The sequence below is a fragment of the Xiphophorus maculatus genome, chromosome 16, assembly GCF_002775205.1.
Source record: "Xiphophorus maculatus strain JP 163 A chromosome 16, X_maculatus-5.0-male, whole genome shotgun sequence".
Classification (NCBI taxonomy): domain Eukaryota; kingdom Metazoa; phylum Chordata; class Actinopteri; order Cyprinodontiformes; family Poeciliidae; genus Xiphophorus; species Xiphophorus maculatus.
In genome coordinates, this window is record NC_036458.1 from 24035499 (window position 1) to 24056290 (window position 20792).

At 39.2% G+C, this 20792-nt stretch overlaps 2 protein-coding genes across 4 annotated transcripts; both read left to right on the forward strand.

Moving 5' to 3' along the window:
- The first annotated feature begins 580 nt into the window (after positions 1-580).
- On the forward strand, positions 581-4957 carry LOC102224674 (transmembrane protein 238-like). Its single transcript, XM_005804134.2, has 2 exons — positions 581-1172; positions 4365-4957. The coding sequence occupies exon 1, from the start codon at positions 643-645 to the stop codon at positions 1159-1161; it is 519 nt and encodes a 172-aa protein (XP_005804191.2). The 5' UTR covers positions 581-642; the 3' UTR covers positions 1162-1172; positions 4365-4957.
- A 1945-nt stretch (positions 4958-6902) lies between these two features.
- mettl22 (methyltransferase like 22) lies at positions 6903-20639 on the forward strand. Of its 3 annotated transcripts, none has more exons than XM_023349472.1 (12): positions 6903-6955; positions 9366-9529; positions 10184-10379; positions 11465-11616; positions 12962-13002; positions 14906-15050; positions 15275-15346; positions 16394-16450; positions 17156-17236; positions 17836-17938; positions 18978-19146; positions 19803-20639. In XM_023349472.1, the coding sequence occupies exons 2-12, from the start codon at positions 9424-9426 to the stop codon at positions 19863-19865; spliced, it is 1185 nt and encodes a 394-aa protein (XP_023205240.1). In that variant the 5' UTR covers positions 6903-6955; positions 9366-9423; the 3' UTR covers positions 19866-20639. The 3 variants fall into 3 exon arrangements, with proteins under 3 accessions (XP_023205240.1, XP_023205242.1, XP_023205241.1); XM_023349474.1 differs by having other exon boundaries at positions 16397-16450; XM_023349473.1 differs by having other exon boundaries at positions 6912-6955; positions 9375-9529.
- The last annotated feature ends 153 nt before the right edge of the window (positions 20640-20792 follow it).

Genomic DNA, 20792 nt, shown 5'->3' on the forward strand with positions numbered 1-20792 from the left:
TCTTTCACATTTTGTCATCTTACAGCCACAAACAATTTAATCAAATTTAATGACAGGCTGTTACACAAACCACCACAAGGCGGTCTTGCATTCCTGTGAACTTTGCCCTCCTTCACTCAATAGTTTGTGGATGTTGATATTTGTAGAAAATGCTATATATTAAAAAAAAATCCTCTAAAGTTTATATATTTGTACCTAAAGTCTCTAAGCTATGAATGCTTGAGATGGAAGCCAAGATTTTTGTTTGGGCCCATAAAGCTGATTCTGAATAAGCACAAACTGACCAGGAAAAAAAACCACTAGGAAATATTACTGATTGTTTTGGAGTCATTTTTTAGTGGATATTTAGTGCAATTATTGCATTAAACAAAGCAGATATAATAATAAATGCCTGCATTTGTTATATCTTTACTATAATCTTCATTATACATTATTGGTTGGTTCTTTATTGCTTTTTTTTTTTGCCAAACTTATGAAGAGCGGCAGGTTGCGTGTAGCCTGGCAGCGGAAGGCCGTTACCGGCCAGGTGCCTCCGCAGCAGTCCCTCCTCCTGGGAGCGGAACGCCCCTCCTGTGAGGTGTGTCCGCCTGTGTGCCCGGAGCAGGACAGGTTGTCTCACCTTCCAGCCGCTGACACCTGAACATGGAGGCCGAGTACCGGGGCCTGGGCCGCTGTGTGTGCAGCTTCTGGCTGGCTGTCGCCTTTGACATCGTGGGCCTGACCGTGCTCCTCCTCGGGGTGTTCGTCAACGTGTTTTTCTTTGACCTGCTCATCTACGCAGGCGCCATCGTCATCTTCCTCAGCCTCATCTGGTGGGTGTTCTGGTACTCTGGGAACATCGAGGTGCCCCCGGGGGAGCTGGAGGATGACGTCGGCCTGCTGAAGAAGAAGGGCCCCGCGGGCGGCATCGGCGGGGTAGTGAGGCGGCTCTCCAGCCGCGTCTCCAACGGAATCAGGAACTCTTTCCGCCGGAACGGAGGCCGCGCAAGCCGAGCGCAGAGGTCAGCCGCTGGGACTGCGGAGTCCCGGCAAACGGGACAGGTGGCCGTTGCCATGGAGACGGTGGTCCCGCAGGAAAGCCCCCCGCACACTGCTGTGTTCCCCGTGGCTGGCGGTGACGTAGAGATGCCGCACACAACTATGGAGACTTCACCCACATAACAGGTGGACAGGTGAGGCCCAGATCACACACAGCAGGTCAAAGTTCAAGATGCACTGCCGCTTTATTGCGCTGAGGACATGTTAACAACAAGGATTACATTTCTCACAATGAATAGCTTAGTTACTTGCACTATAAAAACACATCTTGGAGAGTAATAAATCAGTCATAAAAAAATGTTGACATTCTAATCAAGCATCAATTTTAAATGTAATGTTCAATAACTATTCAATTCTGACCAGATGAAGCCATTTCACTCCTTCACCGTTTCTTAGCTTTTTATTTTTGGTCTAATTGTTTTGTAGCCTGGTGGTAAAAATTAGAGATGTACAATATTTTGGTAAGAAACCGACACCAAGTACAGGGTCTGCATCGCTGGAACAAATGAATCATTTTTATTTAAGGTGCGTTTTTGTTTCTATTTTTGAATTATCTTCTTCTAAACCCGGGACAGAATTTGGACAAGGTTTACAGGCAAGATAAGGTAATTTTATTTATATAGCACAGTGTCAGCAACAAGGCAGTTCAAAGTGCTTTACATGAATTAGAGGAAATACAACAAAACAACAAACCAAAGACAAGAGCAGAAGAAGACAAAAGAAAACGAAAAAGTATGACCTCATGTTTAAGAATAAGTAGTTGGTGATTTATAAACTAGTAGGGGTTTCTCTGGATTCTTGTTCTGATAATGTTAATCTATGGTAATCAGTAGTTTCTCTAGTTCCTCTGGACTCTAAGTTTGTTCTAGTTCCTGCTCTGGGTTGAGTGAAATCTTCTGGATATTTGTTCTAACTAATAGATTTGATTCTTTTTTGGGGTTGAGTGAAGTATGTAAACTAAATGTTCCTGTTCTGGGTTGCTAAGCAGAAGATGAATAGGTTATTTATTGGTGTCTACAAAATATTTTTATTGGCATTAACATGACAAACAGTAACTACGGAACATTTAAAAATAACAAAGCGCCAAAAAAAATCATTTGAGGTGAAATTGAGAGGACATTTCTTCTCAAATTGAGAGGAATTTAACTCTACCTGCTGACAGATTAAAGACACATTATACTGAGATAATACTTTGTATAACTATTAATATCGTCTTTGGCAGTGTGTACCTTTTGATCCAGTCTTAGCTCAAGACTCTTGACAAGATCAGAGGCATGTTTAGGACTTCCTGAGCAGAGCCGTTTGTCCCAGTGTCCTGAAGAAATGTGATACATTTGTGTTGTGCTTGCCGACGCTTCAAGATGTCACCTGAAACAAGTTTCCTTTGAGCCGAGTGCTACAGGAGACCCAGTGCTTCCGAACTGTCCATCGCCTGAACTGAGGAAGATTTACTGTGGCTCATCTTCTCTGAATCCAGTGTGTGATAATAATCCCCACCGGTGGGAGCAGCTGATGCTGGCAGCGTGTGTGACCAGTGTTGGGTGAGAGGCTGACCTCGCTGATGGTACTGGCCTCAGTGAGATGGAACTGAACCCCCTTTCATTCTCTGTCCTTTGGTTCCTGTTTCTTTAAAAGAGAGTTCAGATGACAAAAGGGAGGCTTTCCACACCGAGTCTTTGAAAAGACTGGCAAAGGTTTCAGTGTTCCTGGAGCTTGGTAGGTTGAATGAGAAGCTTCTGAATGTTAATTCTCAAAGCTAGGAAATAGATTCCACTCCTGGTCTGTTTTTTTTCTTTTTTCTCCCCTCCAGGGGGTCTTTTGTGGGCTCTAGTGTCCCTTATATGAAAGTAGGCTGACAGGAAAGGGGGAAGACATGTGGCAAATATCACCGGGTCTGGGAATCGAATCCGTGACGGCCGCGTCGAGGACTCAAGGCCTCCAAACGTGGGTCGCGCTAACCACTACGCCACCACAGCACGCCCCCTGGGCTGTTTAAACATCTGATCATCCATCCATCCATTGTCTTCTGTTTATCTGGGGTCGGGTTACAGGGGCAGCAGCTCAGACTTCCCTCTCCAGCAACTTTGGCCAGATCTTCCTATGGAATTCCACAACGTTCCCAGACCAGCAGAGGAACATAGTCCCTCCATCATGTCTTGGGTCTTCCTCTGCATCGTCCTCTGGGTCTTCCTTGGCACCTCCTACTTGTGGGACGTGCCCGGAACACCCCACCAGTGGGGCGTCCATCCTAACCAGATGCCCGAGCCACCTCTTGCTCCTCTTGATGTGGAGAAGCAGAGGCTCTGCTCTGAGTCCCTCCTAGTTGACCAAACTTCTCACTCTATGTAATTTATTAGAAGAAGTATATATGGTAGATCGACACGTTGATTATTATTTTCATTTAGTCATAAATATGAGGTTGATACTTTTACTGAATGTTTTCAGTAAACATTCAGTAAATGTTTATTGAAAAAAGATTCTGGAAATGTTCAATCTTGACATTAAATGATGTGTAATTACAGATGTGCCCATCAATAGCAAATACCTTAAAGCCTTTTTATGAGTTTCTGAGTATCAGATAAAGGTTAGGTGTATAAGCTTAAATGCACAAAAAGGGAAAGTCTTGTTATTCTTTTTTTTCTGTCGAATTCCAGACTATCACCTCTATCATGTATGTATTTAGTCCTTAGAATAAAAAAATTACCTAATCTGTCAAAATTGAAGTTAGAAAGTAATTCCTGAAAATCTGAATTTAGATATTCATTATATTTTTAGATAAAGGAGGATTGTCGGGCTTCAATAACAAACATTAACTGAAATGCATTTTCTCCTTGTTAACGGTACTACAAAGTACTTTGCTATGTATTCTTCATTCCTCAATTTACACATAAAGTTTGGATACTGCATGTCATTCGACTAGAGTCAGCAGCTGTTTATAGGAAATGTAAAATTCTGGTTTTGTGCCCCAAACGACTTCTTCATGTTGACCATCCTACCCACTGATCCCTGATCAGCTCTGTGCTCTCTGTGTTTGTGTAAAGCTTTGTTCTCTTTTAGTCAGATGTGGTTTGAATGCGGAACTGAAGGGAACTTCCCGTAGCTTTGAGGCTGTAAAATCTGATATCGCTGGATAACCATTAACCAGCTGAGAGCTCCCTGGCAGACCAGCCCCTAGTTTAAACAATAGCAGCTTCTCCTGAAGCCGGCTCCCAGACCGGTGTATATGTTTGATCGAACTCTGAAATCACTTTTTTTGATTCACCTTAAAATCTATTCCACCTGAGTTCAACGTCTAACGACTGTTTTCTGTTTCCCCCCCCATACAGAGACACACCCACTTCCTCTCAGCGTTCGCTCTGGAGTCAGTCTGACCTGCAGAACTCTTCAGTTTACTCATGTGGACAACACATTTTATAACTATTTATGTTTTTAGAAGGAAAACATGTTCATATATTTCAAATCAACACCAGCAGATACTGACTTAAGATCTTCGTATTGACCTGGGAATGTGTTCTTATAGCAGCTGAAGTTTTTATGTTTGTTCCAGTTTTCCGCGTGGATATGATCTGTGTGCCGACTCCCATTTTGAAAACAGATGAAAATGATGGGTTAGAACTGAGAACGGGATTTTTATTTTGATCAGACTGAAAACTGAGAGTTAAAAAGAAACAGAATTAATGAAAAAAAACCCAATCTCTTTGCTCATGTTGTTTAAAATAATGTGTTGTATTTTATATAAAGTGAATAATGTGAAATTTTCACATTTTTTACTCTTAAATCTGACTCAGAGATATTTTCTATACTTGTTGGTGCTTGATGAACATGTTTGTTAAGATGTTTGTGTTGTGTTTGGCGTCACTGACACCTTCAGATGAAAAATACTTTAATAAAAAGACAATGCACTATATTATCAATAACAGATCTGAGCTCTGGTGTGGATGGATTACATCATTTTTCATAATGTTTATGACACAGTGGGTCTAGTTTTGATAATCAGAGCCTGCAGTTGACCTGCTCATTTGGGCTCTAGTTTCAGCACATTTTAAAGAAGTCCTTTTCTCCTGGTCCTGTCATGAACTTCATCCATCCTGCCAATGAAATGCATATCTTCCCTATTGACATATGAAGATATGCAGCTGAATAAAACTTTGGCCCTGAAGGTTTTTGTCATTGCATCCAGAAAAGCTAAGACATTAGGTATATCACACATCGGCTTCCTCTCTAAATAAATGTTTGCACTGATAAAAAGTCGCTTCCCTCCACATGCTGAACTGAGGGCAGAGTCAAGCTGTCAAATTCTTCAGATAACACATTATTTGACCACTTGGGGGCACCGATGAAGCACAAAACTGAAGTTCCAACAAAGAGAGTTTGTTTCTGAAACTGTTTCTCATTTCTTTATATTTTGACCAATATAGCACTCCGTTTGTCATTATCCCAGCATATCTGCAGTTCAACAAAACATGTTACAGCAACTTCAGCATATAGCATTCCACTATGGCTAATAGAGCTGAGACAGAGCTCTTTGAGTTGTTTTTGTAGACTTTCTAAGCATTTCATGGTCTGACCTTGGGTTGAACTGGTTTGGATGTCAGCTCAAGGGAAGATGCTGCTGCTCTGAATATTCTCTCTCTACACAACGATGGAAAAGTCCATATAAGCAGCAAGCTGCCAACACTTAAGTGTTTATCTCTTAACCAAGTGTGTTTGATTAGCAGCACCTCATTATTCTGTGGTTGTATTTTAATGAATGACACATGATACATAAAAGGTAATGAACGTTCCTCCTAAAAATATTGTAGTTGCTCCTGTTTCCTTACTTCCTACTTTGCACATCTGTTTACAGGAAAAACTACTGCTTCATGGACATTATATAAATGAAAGTGTTCATGGACTCCTACAAATGTATAATTTGGCCACAGTGTATTTTGTTTGGGTCATTACTGGATTAAAGAAAGCACATCCACATAGCCTGGTAAAAAGCAGCCCCTTGTCCTACGCTTTTTGCTGTTTTTCTAGTGTAGTTGCACAGGAAGGCCACGGCCAGGCTAACATCAACATGTTGAACAGGAGGAACTCGTGTCCTTATTCCCATCTGTAGCGATAAGCACCAGTTGATAACCTTTGGACCCTGATGATGATACTTTTCCATGTTGCTCCTGACTGCAGATTAAAGCAAGCATTAGGAGGAGGGCTGCCTATAAACCACCCAATACGTTTTCACCCCAGTTTTTCCTCCTCTGTGGTTTTGGATTTCACTTCCCTAAGAAAAATCAACTTTCTCATGTGTACGGTAGTTACAGTCAGGTGTTTTTATTTGACAGGGGGATTGATTCTCCAAGTGCAACATAAAAATGGGTGGAAATTTAGATCAAAAGAAATTAAAAACTAAAAATGTCGAATGTATTTGTATTCAGTTAGTGTCTTTAACATCAAGGGTTAAATTTACCAATTTTTAATGAGAAGTTTAATATAATATAATATAATATAATATAATATAATATAATATAATATAATATAATATAATATAATATAATATAATATAATATAATATAATATAATATAATGTATTTCCTAAATGTTCTGTTGGATTTCGGAGGTAAATCAAACGCACCATTACAATGGAATATGTTGCATTCAATGTTTTACGGAAACTCGTAAGTTTCATCATCTCACAAAATGCGGCCATTGGTGTTTTATTGAAATCATTTACATTTTTCTGTATCTCTTAAAAAGTTATGTTATTATTGCTTCTTTGACAAAGGAAAATGTTTGGCAACAGAAAACTGAGATACTAATCGGTGGCAGCCAGGTTAGATATCTTTGTCTGAGTTTCTCAGTGCACTCCTCAAAGTTTTTCTAATTCCGAGAAACATGAATGCATCATAAGACTGTCATGTCGGCCCCGTTACGGCAGGTGAGTAACCCTTAATCCCGTGTTAGTTCCCTTCTAAAGAGCTTTAACTGTAGAAACAATGTTTCTGAACATGAACGTCCAGACATGATGGCTAGCAGAGTTAGCCGTGGTTAGTTGTTCCGCTGGAAGTCAGAATCTATGAAAGTTTCTCGTGCAGTCACTAGTAAACAACAAGCAGTTTCTCTTGACAACAGGAGGTTGTGTTGGAAAAAAAAACACGATTTAAGGCAGAGGTTTCCAATTCCAGCTTCGGGGCTACTGAGCTAAAGCTGAAGGTGCAACACACCGATTCTCTGTCTGAATGACGTCCTCGGTGTCCTTGAGCTCCGGTTGGTAGTTAGAGCGTTTCAGTTAGTTCAGCTTCAGTTAGTTCAGCTTGGTTAGTTCAGCTTGGTTAGTTCAGGAATGATGGATCTGCTGGGAAGTTGGAAGGCAGAGACTCTTCAGTTCTGGAGTCGAGCCCCCTAATATCAGGGAGCGGGCAGAAGACGACTTTCCTCTCCGTAATAGTCAGACAGCTGGAAACGGGCTTCCATAGACAGCAGAGGAATGTGAAGTATTTAGTGCTTAAATTATTGATTCATTTATTGTATTCCAATAATTTTAGATTACAGTCATTTATACTTATTCACCCCTTCAACAGCATGCAGTGATCTTTGTAGACAGATGGCACCAGCGTGGAATACTAAAAATAAACTCAACATGATGTCAAAGGAAGGCACAACTTCTCTCAAGTCTCCAGTTTTAGATATCAGGGCATAAGACTAAGGATTTCCACCAGGGGTCTTCAACTCTGTTCCTCCAGGGTCCTGCAACTTGTAGATGATTCCCTGGTGGTCCATCACACCTGAGTCAAGCATGCAGTCCAGTTGTCCAGAGTCCTGCTAAGGACACCGGCCCACAGGGACTAGGTTTGAAGACCCCTGCTTACATGATCAGGTTACCTCCACGGATGACAGGCCGTTTAGGTGGCACTGCTGTCATCTGTAAAATGACTTTTCTTTTATGTCAAATTATCGCTTCAAGTACCTGCAATTCCTTTGAGTTGATCATGGTCCGAATCGCCAAGATAGAACCAAATGCTGTTCTGATTTATCGACCATCTGGTCCGGTTTCACCTTTTCTTTTAGACTTTCAGGACTTTTTAGCTTCTACAGTCAAGCTAAATAAGATCTTCATCACTGGGGATTTTAATATTCATGTTGATCCTACAAATCGTTCTGCTGTGATGGACTTTCTTAATTTTATGGACTCTTTTACCTTCTCACAGCATGTCTGAGCCTACTCACCCTGCAGGTCACACTTCAGACCTGGTTTTTACTTATGAACTCAATCTTAGCGATTAAAGTGTCTTACGATAAAACTTGTTGTTTTTAGTGTCTCTTTTAATATGTCTTGTTATTTGGAGATGACTTCTCAAGTTGCCAGCAAGCACAGACACTTTATTGACAATGTTGTACTTGGGGAGTTTTCTTCCTCTTTTCATTTACACTTTATTTCCTCCTGATGATGACAGAAGGTTAAAACCTAAAGGGGCCCGGTCTTTCAGTCTGTGGCCCCAAGGCAGTGGTACAGTCTATCCTTGCTGCTCCGTTTTGTTGACTCTGTGGAGGTTTTTAAAAACCAACCACAAACATTTTTTATTTTTCCAGGCTTTTTATCTCTTGATTTAATTGCTTCTTATGTTGGTTTTATGTTTTTTGTATGGTTTTAAGGTTGATTTCTATTGTACAGCTCTTTGTGATTTTATGTCTGTGAAAAGCGCTTTATAAATAAAGTGCTTTTATTTACTTTATAAATAAGTAAGTATAAATTGCTTACTTATTTATAAATGATTGCATTTTTACCACAAGCTAGAATGGCAAAATGTTTTTATTTGTGAACAGTGGAATAGAAATATCCTTTATGGTTCCACAAGAGGGGAAATGTCTGAGCAACAGCAGCAAAATGACAGGAAATCAAAGAAAGCGAGACGATTCAAACAAAGATGGAAATATGCGATATATAAAAACAGAATAAGGAATAAAAATACTGTATGAAATTTCAACATAATTATGCAGCTGTAAAAAAAAATTAGGTTATGAGTCGAGTAAAATCGACTCATAATCTAAGATTTGTTTGTGTTATCCATGAATTTGTCTCTTATGCTCTATTTAAAAAGTCATATTTTTTACATGATGCAGAAGTTGGTATCAGAATTGTAGTTTGAATAAAGGGCCTTCTCTGTTTTGAAGAATCTGCTCCATTTGTAAAATACATCCAAGTCAATTGGGTGATGCTCAACTAAAGTCAAATTAAATACAGTGTGATGCTCGTGAAACTTTTCTTCTACTTGTGAAAAGCACCCAGTTTTATTTAAGCTATGAAAAAAAAAAAATCTGTTGTTAATAATTGTTCTGTTCAATTTGAGTGTGTGCAGGTTCCAGGAAGCAGATTGTTGGGTTTATCCAGACTGTGAGTGACCACTCATGGATCAGATGACCTTTAAACATGACACCGTGCTGTCAGACGTTCACATGCACCGGCCCAACACACACCACCTGATGACACGCCTCAACAGCGCCGGGCAGCCAGGTGTGTATGGCAACAGCTTTTGCTGATTGCCTGTTGGTCAGTGGAGAGGTGGCAGACAATTATTTGGAAGATGAAATCACATGGTTACAGTCACATGGTTACACAGCAGGTTTCACACGACCCAAAGACCACAGTAAGTAATCAGAGGTGTCTTTCCAGTCCACTTGTTGCTTAGCAGCACTCTGAGTACCTGTGTATTCTGCCTGTTTCTTGTGTGTTAGTCAGAAGCTGGACACCTGGACTATTAAAAACAGCTGCATGTTTAGTCTAAGTTCTGTTCACATGTCAACTCCAAATAGCAGCACTTGATAATGTTAGGAAACAAACCACTGTGATTCAAGTCCACTTTGCTTTCAGTCCAGTTCTGGTTAATTTGCCCCATTCAAACTAATTCATATAAACCTCAAATCACTTTATGAAGTCAGGAACATTCAGTACAACAATACCCGAATTCAGTTCTACAATGATTTTACAAAGTAAATCATACACTGTAAAAACACAAAATCTTACCAAGTATCTTTGTCTAGTTTCTAGAGCAACTACTTTAGCACCATTTGAACTAAGATGCACTGGATGAAATCGATTTGGTGAGGAAAAGTTTCTTCACGAGGGACTTGGACTTGAAAGGAATGACTTGTGAACATGTCTGTTCAGTGTTCAGGTCCAGATTTAGGATCTTGGCAGAAAGTCGTGCTGATGGTGACTCTGGGACGGATTCAGCAAACGGCGAGAAGCACAAAAGTCCGAGGAGAGACGGAGGAACGTCTCCTGAACAAGATGAGGAGGGAGGTAACCAAGGAAACGTGGAGACATGTTTGGATGAAGACGGAGATCTTGACGTCACACATCGGTATGAGGGATGAAACAGTTTCAACCCAGTAGACATTAAAATGTTGGTTTTGTGATTAAGAAACACAACTTAGAATTCTTGTTTGGCAAAGTTCTAGAGAACAGAATTCCTTGGATGTTTCCTGGTCATGTCCAAAGGTTTGTGCAGGGAAATAATTTTTTTTTTTTTTATTACTTTTTATTGTTTTCTTTTATACAGTCAGAAAAATAAGTATTTGAACACCCTGCGACTTTGCAAATTCTCTCACTTAGAAATCATGGAGGGGTCTGAAATTTCATCTTAGGTGGATGTCCACTATGAGAGGCATAATCTAAAAGTATATATATATTCCGAAATCACTTATTTACAGCAATAACACACAAATAAATAATAAAAAATTAATACATTGTGATTTTGGATTACTTTTTAAAATTTTTTTTTTTAGATTTTTTGAAATTTCTGTTTCACCTCTGATGCAGCACATATTCCACCATATTCCAATAAGCTGCTGGTTCTATGGGTCATGCTGTTTCCTAAAGAAGTTCCTGGAGCTGAGTCTAAGGTTCACACACAGGCGGATGTTTGAAATATAACAGATATGAAGGATAACCGGTCAAAGCTCCAGAAAGCCACAGACTTTTCTTACACATACACAGCAGTGTACTGGTCCAGTCACCAGTACAAAGGTTCCATGTACAATTGGAGTGGAAGATCGGTCATTGGTGACCACAGCAGAACATGTGCAGACAAACTTGTTCTTGTTCAAGTTTTTTTGTTTTTGTTTTGAACTTTTACTTGTTAAAGTCTTTGACTACGTTGTTTCCATGTTTCTTAAACACATCAGTGGAATTGGAGAAATATTTAAAGACTGACAGGAGAAGAACTGGAGTCCTTCAGCTGCTCTAAATAGATCTAGTTATGCTTTATGTTTATGTTATCAAATCATTTTGAAATGGAACAGAGTCTCAGATTGGAGGATCTTCCTTAGTACCTCATTGATCTTGTTCAAGTTATTCATATTTAAGGTTAAATCTGTATAATTATGACATGCTTGATGAAGTCTTTGGTATGACCACACACACATTTCTATTCTTTTGATTTCACAGACCACGAAAAAGATCAGTGGATGAAGGTGGCAGAGACTTGGTCTGTCCCATCATCCTCCAGCAGTCTGGTCCTGACCTGGAACAAGATGAGGACAGTGATGATGATGATGATGATGAAGAGACTTGTTTTTCCAAAGACATTATACAGATTGGTAAGACTGAATTTATACAGTTTCAACCAAATGTGTGATGTGGCGTATTGATGTGTGTGAATGTGCTTTTGTTTGTTTTTCCTATTGCTTCATTCAGTGGATGTCAAATATTAAAAGATTTAAAAAGAAAATGTGAATTTCAGAAAATACCCAGGATGGAAAGAAACAGCTTGATTTACTGAGTTTGAAACTGTTTGTATCCTAAAGTCACTTTGAATGAATCAACTTGTGTTTCCATGGAGTAGACTTTGATTTGATATCCCTCAATATTAAAATGGGACAATATCTAAAGGAAATCCACCTGGCAAAACGCTAACTAGCTGCTGCTAGCATGGGGCTTTGGTGGATTAAGACAGAATATTAGCTGCTAACAATGCTAACATTTTATTTAGATCATTTCCAGATGCAGTTCTACTCTGAACAGAGTATTTACTCAGTTTGAGATTCATAAACCCCCTTTTACTCGATTTGTGAAAACACAACATGGGAAGTTTTACTTTTCAAAAATATTTCTTGAAGCATATTTTGATGTTGTGAACTCAATATTAAATAACAACTTTCCTCATGTGTTGGATGTATTCTTACATCTCTTCCACTTTCTGCCTCCTATGCTACTACATAGCTTTTTTTTATTGAAGTCAAAAGGAAAGTGTATAAAACCCCATGGACATCTCTAATATTACAGACATTTAGACTGGAAGCATATTTTTTAACCCATTTTCAGTTTGGATAATGTAAGTATATCTACAGACTGTTTTAATGTTTGTTGGCTTTTCCATGTGTCAGGAATTCCCAGTTCGAAATTAATTATAGATGAAGACGTTGCAGACGTTGGCATCATAATGACAGATGACTAAGGAAAATAACAACCGATCGTCATTGCAATGTGGAACAACAGTTTTACTTTTGCTTGATTTTCTAATACTTGGACTCCACAAGCAAGCAGGAAAATCCTCAAACAAAAACAGGACATTAGGAATTTCTCACAGTGGCTGAGCTCAGGTGAACGCTGGAAATGGTGGAAGAACAGAACGGAACAGGAAATCCATCCTAAAAGCGAATTATGTTCTGTTCTGATCACCAAATTCAAAGTTCACTGCTTTACACAACAGTGACACAGGATAAAAGTGGTCTGACTTTGAGTTCATAAAGTGAAGATTCATGTTGTCATGTATCTGTTGAGGTACCGGTCACCAGAATGCTTCAGTCGCTGTTTTACTCATGAACTGCTCCATTAAACCAAAAGTTTCAATTATGTCACTAATTTTAGATCTTTAGTATGCTTTATTATTTAAATGCATTCACGTTGAGCAGACAACACAAATGACTAAATACTTTCTTACAGAACACACTATGGCTACACCTTTAGAAGATGTTGGCAAACAGGTGAGTAGTTTCCATCCTTGTGTGTTAGTGGTATGTCACTGGCTCCACACTCTTTAGCTATGAAAGTATGTAACATTCATAAAAAATATTTTTACATATTAGTTCAAGCTGTCACTATGTTGCCGCAGTTTGTTATGAGACAGACAATCTGTGAAAAGATGGAGCTCCTCTGCCTCCTAATGCTAAGTAGAAACAACCAATCAGAGTGAGGATTGGTTATTTCTTCAAGATCTCCAGGCTTACCCTAACAATACCATTTGTTCCAGTTAATGTACTTTTTGAACAATATTGGACAAAAACTACATCATAACTATGTTACCTTCAGTTGTTATAAAAATGCTGGATAAATCAGGAGGCGGGTTTTAGCGCTGTCAATCACCCTCTGTGAATTCTAAGGCATAGCCACCAATGATGGTGGATAAATGGTTTTCCTAGTAAGTTGTTTCTCCGCACATTGAACTGTGACAACATGATGTTGATTGATCTCACTAAGCTCCTCCTTCTGGCTCTGATTGGTTGTTTTTGGTTGGTGCATTTCTCCAGACGGTAGTAGCACCTCCGGGAAGAGGTGGAGGAGATGGAGCTTTTCACAGATTATCTGTCTCATAATGTTCTGTCATGACATGGTGACAGTTTTAACAAATATGTAAAAGATATATATTTTTAGAAAAGTTACATACTGCAGTATTAAACAGAAATGAAGCCAAAATGAAAAAGCTACAAGTAGATAAAGTAAGTACACCCTTGAATTTGCAGCCAGATGCTATCAGATACTGCTACTTGTGTCTCGTGTGTCTAAAGGACATTGTTCTAGAATTCTTGCGCTTCATTCAGATTCAGCTTTGGGGCGCTAAGCTCTGCTGCCATGTTGTTTGACATAAGAGGTCGTCTCATGGCAAACCATCCAAACAACAAGGCTCATTCTAATTCAATACTTAACAACCTGTGTGGGCCTGCAGCCTCATGGAGCTCCTGGGTTCTTTTTGTTATTTCTCCGAGGATTTTTGGTTCTGGCTATGAGGTGAATTTGCTGGCATGAGTGAAGTTGGTCCTCCCATGTTCATTCTTAAGATTTTAATAAGGAGATAATCAAAGGTCAACACATTTTCTAAAACAAACAAAGCCGGTCTTAAAGGGGCAGTATTATCTGTTTTCCAGGCACATAGTTCCATTTTATAGTACAATTTAATAACTATGTTACCTTCAGTTGTTATAAAAATGCTGGATATATCAAATATGACTTAAAAGAAATTTGACTTTGTAATTTAACGCCTTGAAATTGGGCCTTTGTCTCTTTAAAACCTCCTGCTCTTTTTGAAACTCTACCTTCAGGAAGTCCTCACAACATGGCTCCTCTATTAACACTTGAACAATGTTTTTGCGAGCTTTGCTCTGAGAAGTAGCTTCTATAATGAGTGGAGCTGATGCTCATTTCCGCCAGGGGTTTGCTAATTGCTGCTGGCTAGTCTGAAGGAGCTGAGTGGAGGAGTTACGGGACAGAGCTTCTCTGAGAGGCCAAAGCTTGGAAACTTCAGCTCTGAGGAGGAGCTGTGCCTCAAAGGCGGGGCTAAGTCCAACCAGGCGTTTTGCACAATTGAATGGTTGTCATGGAGATTAAAAGATTTCTCAAACATGAAATAAAAGAATCAAGGCAACACTGCAGGTATATTTTTGATGAGAAAATAACATTATAACATGATGAAAAGCTCAAACAAGTTTAACTAATGCTGGCCCTTTAAGCAGTTCTATGTGTCTGGGAAAGTTTGATCCAAAATGACAAATAAAACATGTAAGCCAGATGACCTCCTGACCTTTATGGAAATGTTGTTTTTGTCATACTGAATAGTGAGATGGGTGGAGGGTCGGATGGAGCTGATGTTTCATGTCCTTTGGGTTGACCCAGGTCTGGCGGGGGGCCCTCCTGCTGGCTGACTTCATCCTCTCTGAGAAAGACACGTTCAGTGGGGCCACCGTGCTGGAGCTGGGAGCAGGGACAGGCTTAACCAGCATCGTCATGGCAACCACAGCCAAAACAGTCTACTGCACAGGTATGAGGCCATTAGGTAGGGCTGCTCAGAAATGGTGGGAAAAATCATTGTGTTTAGCAAAGTCACTCATTGAATGTGTAAACCTGTTTGCATTTAAAAGCTCGAGGTGCATTTCAGCTTATCTTTACTTTCCTAGTCGCTTCTCCTCAGTAAGTTAAATCAGATGGAAGGTGTAAGAAGACATGTTGCAGTCTGTCTGCGCTGACGCTGAATGTGTTTTCCAGACGTGGGTGAAGACCTCCTGAGGTTGTGCCACAGGAACGTGTTTCTGAATCAACACATGACAAAACCAGCAGGTCAGAATGTTCACATTCCCACTTTTCTCTTTTAAAGTTGTGCGCTTTAGATCGTTGCCAAAATGATAGATGTATTAATATTATAGTTAGAAAATATTGATACCAAAGCTAGTTGCACAGCTGGTGCATGTCGGTACAGTCCTACTGACAACTGATTTTTGTTGCATTATGTGACTGATGGGAGTGAATCAGGGTCTAATTAACTGATGCTCCTATTTTCTTTCTTTCCTCACATGATAAGCATTCTGCTCTATTTGTAGATTAATACAACTTTATATCATTCATTCTCATTTAGTTTTTTACCAAAGCGAAATTTCAGGTTGGGTCTGCTTTGGGATCCAGCTGTAAATCTATAAACTCTAAATGACTTTTTGTTGACATTTTATGTCAATTAGAACATTTTTAATCTGACATTTTTTTTTAAATTATTTTTTTTACATGTTCAATACTTATTTTACCCAAAACGTAAAATCCAAGGTTCAGCTCATAATAATAATGAAAAAAACTACATTCAAAGTTACAACTACTCATAAGTGATTAATTCAGAACAACTGTGACATGTATTTATTTTGGACCATATAAGCTTATAAACTGACTGCGAAGCTTTAATGCTTCTTACATTTTGGGTCATTCCAGGCAGGAGGCCACCTGCAGGACGAGAAGTTGGTTTTGTCTGACATCTGGCTTTACAACTTTATTTTGAAGGGATCTGAGGAAAAGGAAAAAAGAAAAATCTAAAATATCAAGGAAGTCAGGGTTGCAACATGATGGATAGAGCAGTGGTTCTGATCCTCGGTTCTGATTCAGCTCCGTCTCTAGTTCCTCAGCTGCTGCAGACGCCTGTTCATGTGCTGCTTCCTGTGGCAGCAGAGGAACACCTAAAACCTGCCGGACGAACAGTAGACATAGTTCATTGGAGCTGTGTTTTAACTGTTGTCTGAGAAGATGTTAAATTTGAGCTCAAACACTGCGACTCTCATCTACCTTAGCGTAGCTTCTTTATCTTTGCCAGCAGCAGGTTACATTCATGCATTTTTTCCCACCCAGCAGGCGGGGAGGTGAAGGTAAAACATCTCAACTGGCTTCAGCACAGTCTTTGCACAGGTAACACCCTTCTGCTTCTTCTCTTAGATATCAAGCATATTAGTCAGTTCATAACCCATATTTTAATGTCGAACAGTATTAAAGTTACTAGACAGACTTTTTGCACAAATAGTCCTGAAAAAAAAAGTTTGTACTGCACTGAACCCCATTGAAAACCTCATTGTTATTCCACCAAATATTTATCCTGAACTCTTCCTGAGTTCAAACATTAGTGTTGTTGTTTCTAAATTGTTTTCTTTGCATTATTTGAGGTCTGAAAGCTTTGACCGTTTCTCATTTTCTGCAAATAAATGCTACGTTTTTGCTTGGAATTCCAGAGACATGTTGTCAGTAGCTCATAGAATAAAAGAACAATGTTCATTTTACTCAAACATATGACTATAAAGAGTGAAATCAGAGAACTGATCGTTTTAAGTGGCTCTCTTCATTATTTCCAGTCCTGTACATGTAACTTCTTATCTGGAGTTCATCATCCATTAACCCAGCAGCTGATGATGTCACTGGACTGCTTACTTCAGTTCAACTTTTAATCATATCTGTCCACCAGTTGTGTTTAGGTTGCAGCAGGACCCTTGATGGATTTATAGATAATTTGTTAGCCTGAATGCAGATTTGAGCAGAATGATCTGCTGCAGCATCACTCCACCAACTCCACCAACTCCACCAATCACCTGCTCTTTCTGCTCTTCCTCTCTGCTTGTGTAGATGCTGACCTGGAGTTCAGCTGGACTGAAGAGGAAGTCGCTGATCTTTACGACAACACCGACTTCATTATTGCAGCTGACGGTGGGTTTGCAGTTCTAATGAAAATAAGACCAACTTTCCATTTCTTCGTTCATCTTGATGTTCGTTTGAAGCGAGTGCATTGTACAGGCATGATGAGTCCAGTGGCTGGACGGCAGGTGCAGTTATCATGAGGTGTAGTCACTAGATGCAAATGAATTGCAAAATGTTTAATCGGTGAAAAAAAAACTTTAAATCTGTGTTTTCCTCTACACACTCATTTTCAGACCAGGAAGTGGTGCATGATGGTCAAGTTCAAGTTTTTTTTTTTTTTTAAATGGGACAATATATATACATGAACATTTACATGTAAATACATGAGATTATAGCCAGGTGGATCATTTCCATCTCTAGTCTCACTGGCAGGTTGATTTCAAAGCACAATAATAAATACAGGGTTAAAAAACACTAAAGAACAAACAGAATGAGAAATACTCAAGACAACAATCCTGACAAGAAGTCATTATGTCTAATATGTTTTCATTTGCCTCCATGTTTTATTCTAAGGGAAAGATGATCGAGTGATAATTTTTTTTTTGCATTTGTCACCATTGAAGCTGCACAGAACAGACTGTCTAATGTTTCCATGTTTGTGTCTCCAGTTTGCTACGACGACGATCTGACAGACGGCCTCTTCAGGACTCTGTACCGACTCTGCAGCAGCTTTAATCACTCCTGCACAGTTTTCATTTCTTTAGAGAAAAGGTAAAGAAAAACTGTCTATCACTGTTTGTTCACCTAAACTGACAGTTCAGACTGCCAGCTTTGTAGAGCCGCGCCTCAAAATACAAGACATTGTAACTGCAGGAAAAGGAGGCGCTATAGAGTTAGTCTCAGTCTTAGGACACACTTCAGTCTTTAATTCTAATAAAATTTGAAAACTTTGTATCATTTTTCTTCCATTTCACATTTATGCGTTGCTTTTAATTTCCGTCACAAAAGATTCCAACAGAATGTGCCGAATTTTGATTCAGTTTAAATGAGTTTAGTGCCATCTTGTTACAAATTTTGTCTTAAAGTCAGGTACACACACTTCAGTTTGATCCTGATCAAGTTCAGTTTATTAATCAGATCAGTTTATGTCTGAGGAAACCCAGCAGATTGCAGCGGTCACTCCTCCAACAATCACTTGACTTTACAGCAATCAAAGTCAATGCACCAGACTGAACATGCATCAGTCTGGTGCATGTTCAGTCAAAACCAGAAATGTATGCTATATAAAAAGACACATGCATTTTTTTCACACTGTCTGACATGAAACCAGAATGAACTTTTCCCGTTTCAGGTCAGTTAGGATTATCCAAATGTTTTATATTTGCTAATCCCAGAATAATATGACAGGGAATTTTTTTAATGGAATTTTCATTGTTGGTAATCCTAACTGATCTAAAACAGGAAAAGTTCATTCTGGTTTCATGTCAGACAGTGTGAAAAAAATGCATGTGTCTTTTTATATAGCATAAATTTCTGGTTTTGACTGAACATGCACCAGACTGATGCATGTTCAGTCTGGTGCATTGACTTTGATTGCTGTAAAGTCAAGTGATTGTTGGAGGAGTGACCGCTGCAATCTGCTGGGTTTGAAATAAATATAAATATCATCAGCATAAGAGAGGAATCCCATGTTCTCTGATTATTATACCATTTCTAAATGGTAATACATGGTAAAGAGAATGGTCCAAGCGCAGAGCCCTGTGGTGCTCCAGGATTTGGCAGTAATTTTCTTCCCTTCTCTGTCTTACAGGATGAACTTCAGTCTGCGCCACATGGACATTTGCTGTGAGGCCTACAATCATTTTAAGCACTGCCTGTCCCAGCTGCAGGACATGGAGGACGGCCGGTGCAGATTCAAAGTGGAACACGTTCCTTTAAACTTCTCACAGTTTCTTCTATATGAACGTATTGAGCAGCTGGTGAGAAAAACCTTTACACCCACAGTTTCAGCCACACTGGTTTTCTGTATTTAACCCGTCTCTCTCCCAAACTAAGCTACAGCTGCCACTAACTATCCTATCCTCTGTTTTCATCCCATACATTGCACTACATGCTCAGTTTATCTGTGTTTCTCTGCTAGATGAAACCATTACAGCTGCTAATGCTGCCATTAGCTCTTTGTTTTTTCCTTAACATAGAAAGTATTTCTGGATCCAGCTTTTTCTGTTTTTGTGTGAATCCATCCATTTTTTTTGTTTTGTTTTTCATAGCAGTTGTGAATTTGTGCTGTATAAACAAACTGCTCTGAACTGGATTAATATGGATATTTTTTTGCGGCTATTAGAAAATACTTTGTTTTCTTATTACAGTGTGTTTTATGCAGTGAAACTAGACATTTAGGAGGAGACGAACTTACAAAGATGTATTAGGGCCATTTTAGATATAGAAACAAAAAAGAAAAAAAGTTTGAACGGTTGAAAATTTGCTAGGAAAAAAAATCTGAAATTTGAGATTAACCTCAGAAAATTTAAAGCTGCAAAAGTTAATTTCGGAGCTTTTGGCAGAAATTAACTCCCCCCCCTTATCTACAATGGTTGTCATACTGGTTTTTGAATAACACTTCTTGTTTTTGCAGGAGCTGTGGAAGATCACTGCCTCTTCTCTTGAATCTGAACAAACCCAGTCTGACTCTGACTGAGGAGGCTCCCAGAGATGAGCTGCTGACATTTCAGCTCTATGGATCCTGACCACAGACTGCCTGCTGGACACCCCAAAAATCCACTCTGTTACTGATCTGTGAATGAACCATTGCTGACCGGGGGCCTTTGTTTGGTGGGAGGCTGTTCAGCCACAAAACAACCTGTTTCGGTCGAGGAACGTTACGCTGGAGGTCGTGTGAATCCTCATCAGTCTGCCAGAAGTGGAGGAGGCTGATGGATCCTGTACGTCTGACCAGCTTCCACCATGTTGAGATTTATTTACTTTTCTACAAACTTCATGATGAGACTTCTGTCTGCTGCTCAGAGGAACTGCTACTGATTATAACCTCAGAGGTTTATTGCTCTGAATAAGAACTAAATATTTCCATGTAACAAGCAGCAGTCCTGATCACCATCATGGGACAATCTTCACATGGAAAATATTTGATAGAGCAAATGTTATTTATTTGAGTTAGTTTTTAATGCTGTGCAGTTGGTAATAATCCCTTTATGCTCTTTGATTCTAACAGAATCTCCCCCAAAATAATCAGATCTCCAGTGACCTTGTTGGTGACATCAGTTGTTGTAGTTTTTATTAGCTGAGCTTCTCGTTCTGTTCACACAGGTTCTTTGAGAATATGGCTCAACTGTGTAACAATGTGAAATAGGAAAATAACTGTTAATATTTAAAGTAAAGAGTATTTGGGAGACTAGGATGTTTGTATCCAAGAAAGCTGAAAAAGAGTTAATAAAAGTTCTTGTTGCTTATGGAACTCACCATGAATATTTAATTTTAAAAGAAGTTGAAATGTTTTATATATATATTTGAAATATGTCACTATGTAATGAAGCTATAGAATGAGTTTCACTTTATGAAATAAATGACAAAAAATATTTGAATTTATAGAGCGTTACCTGTAACTTAA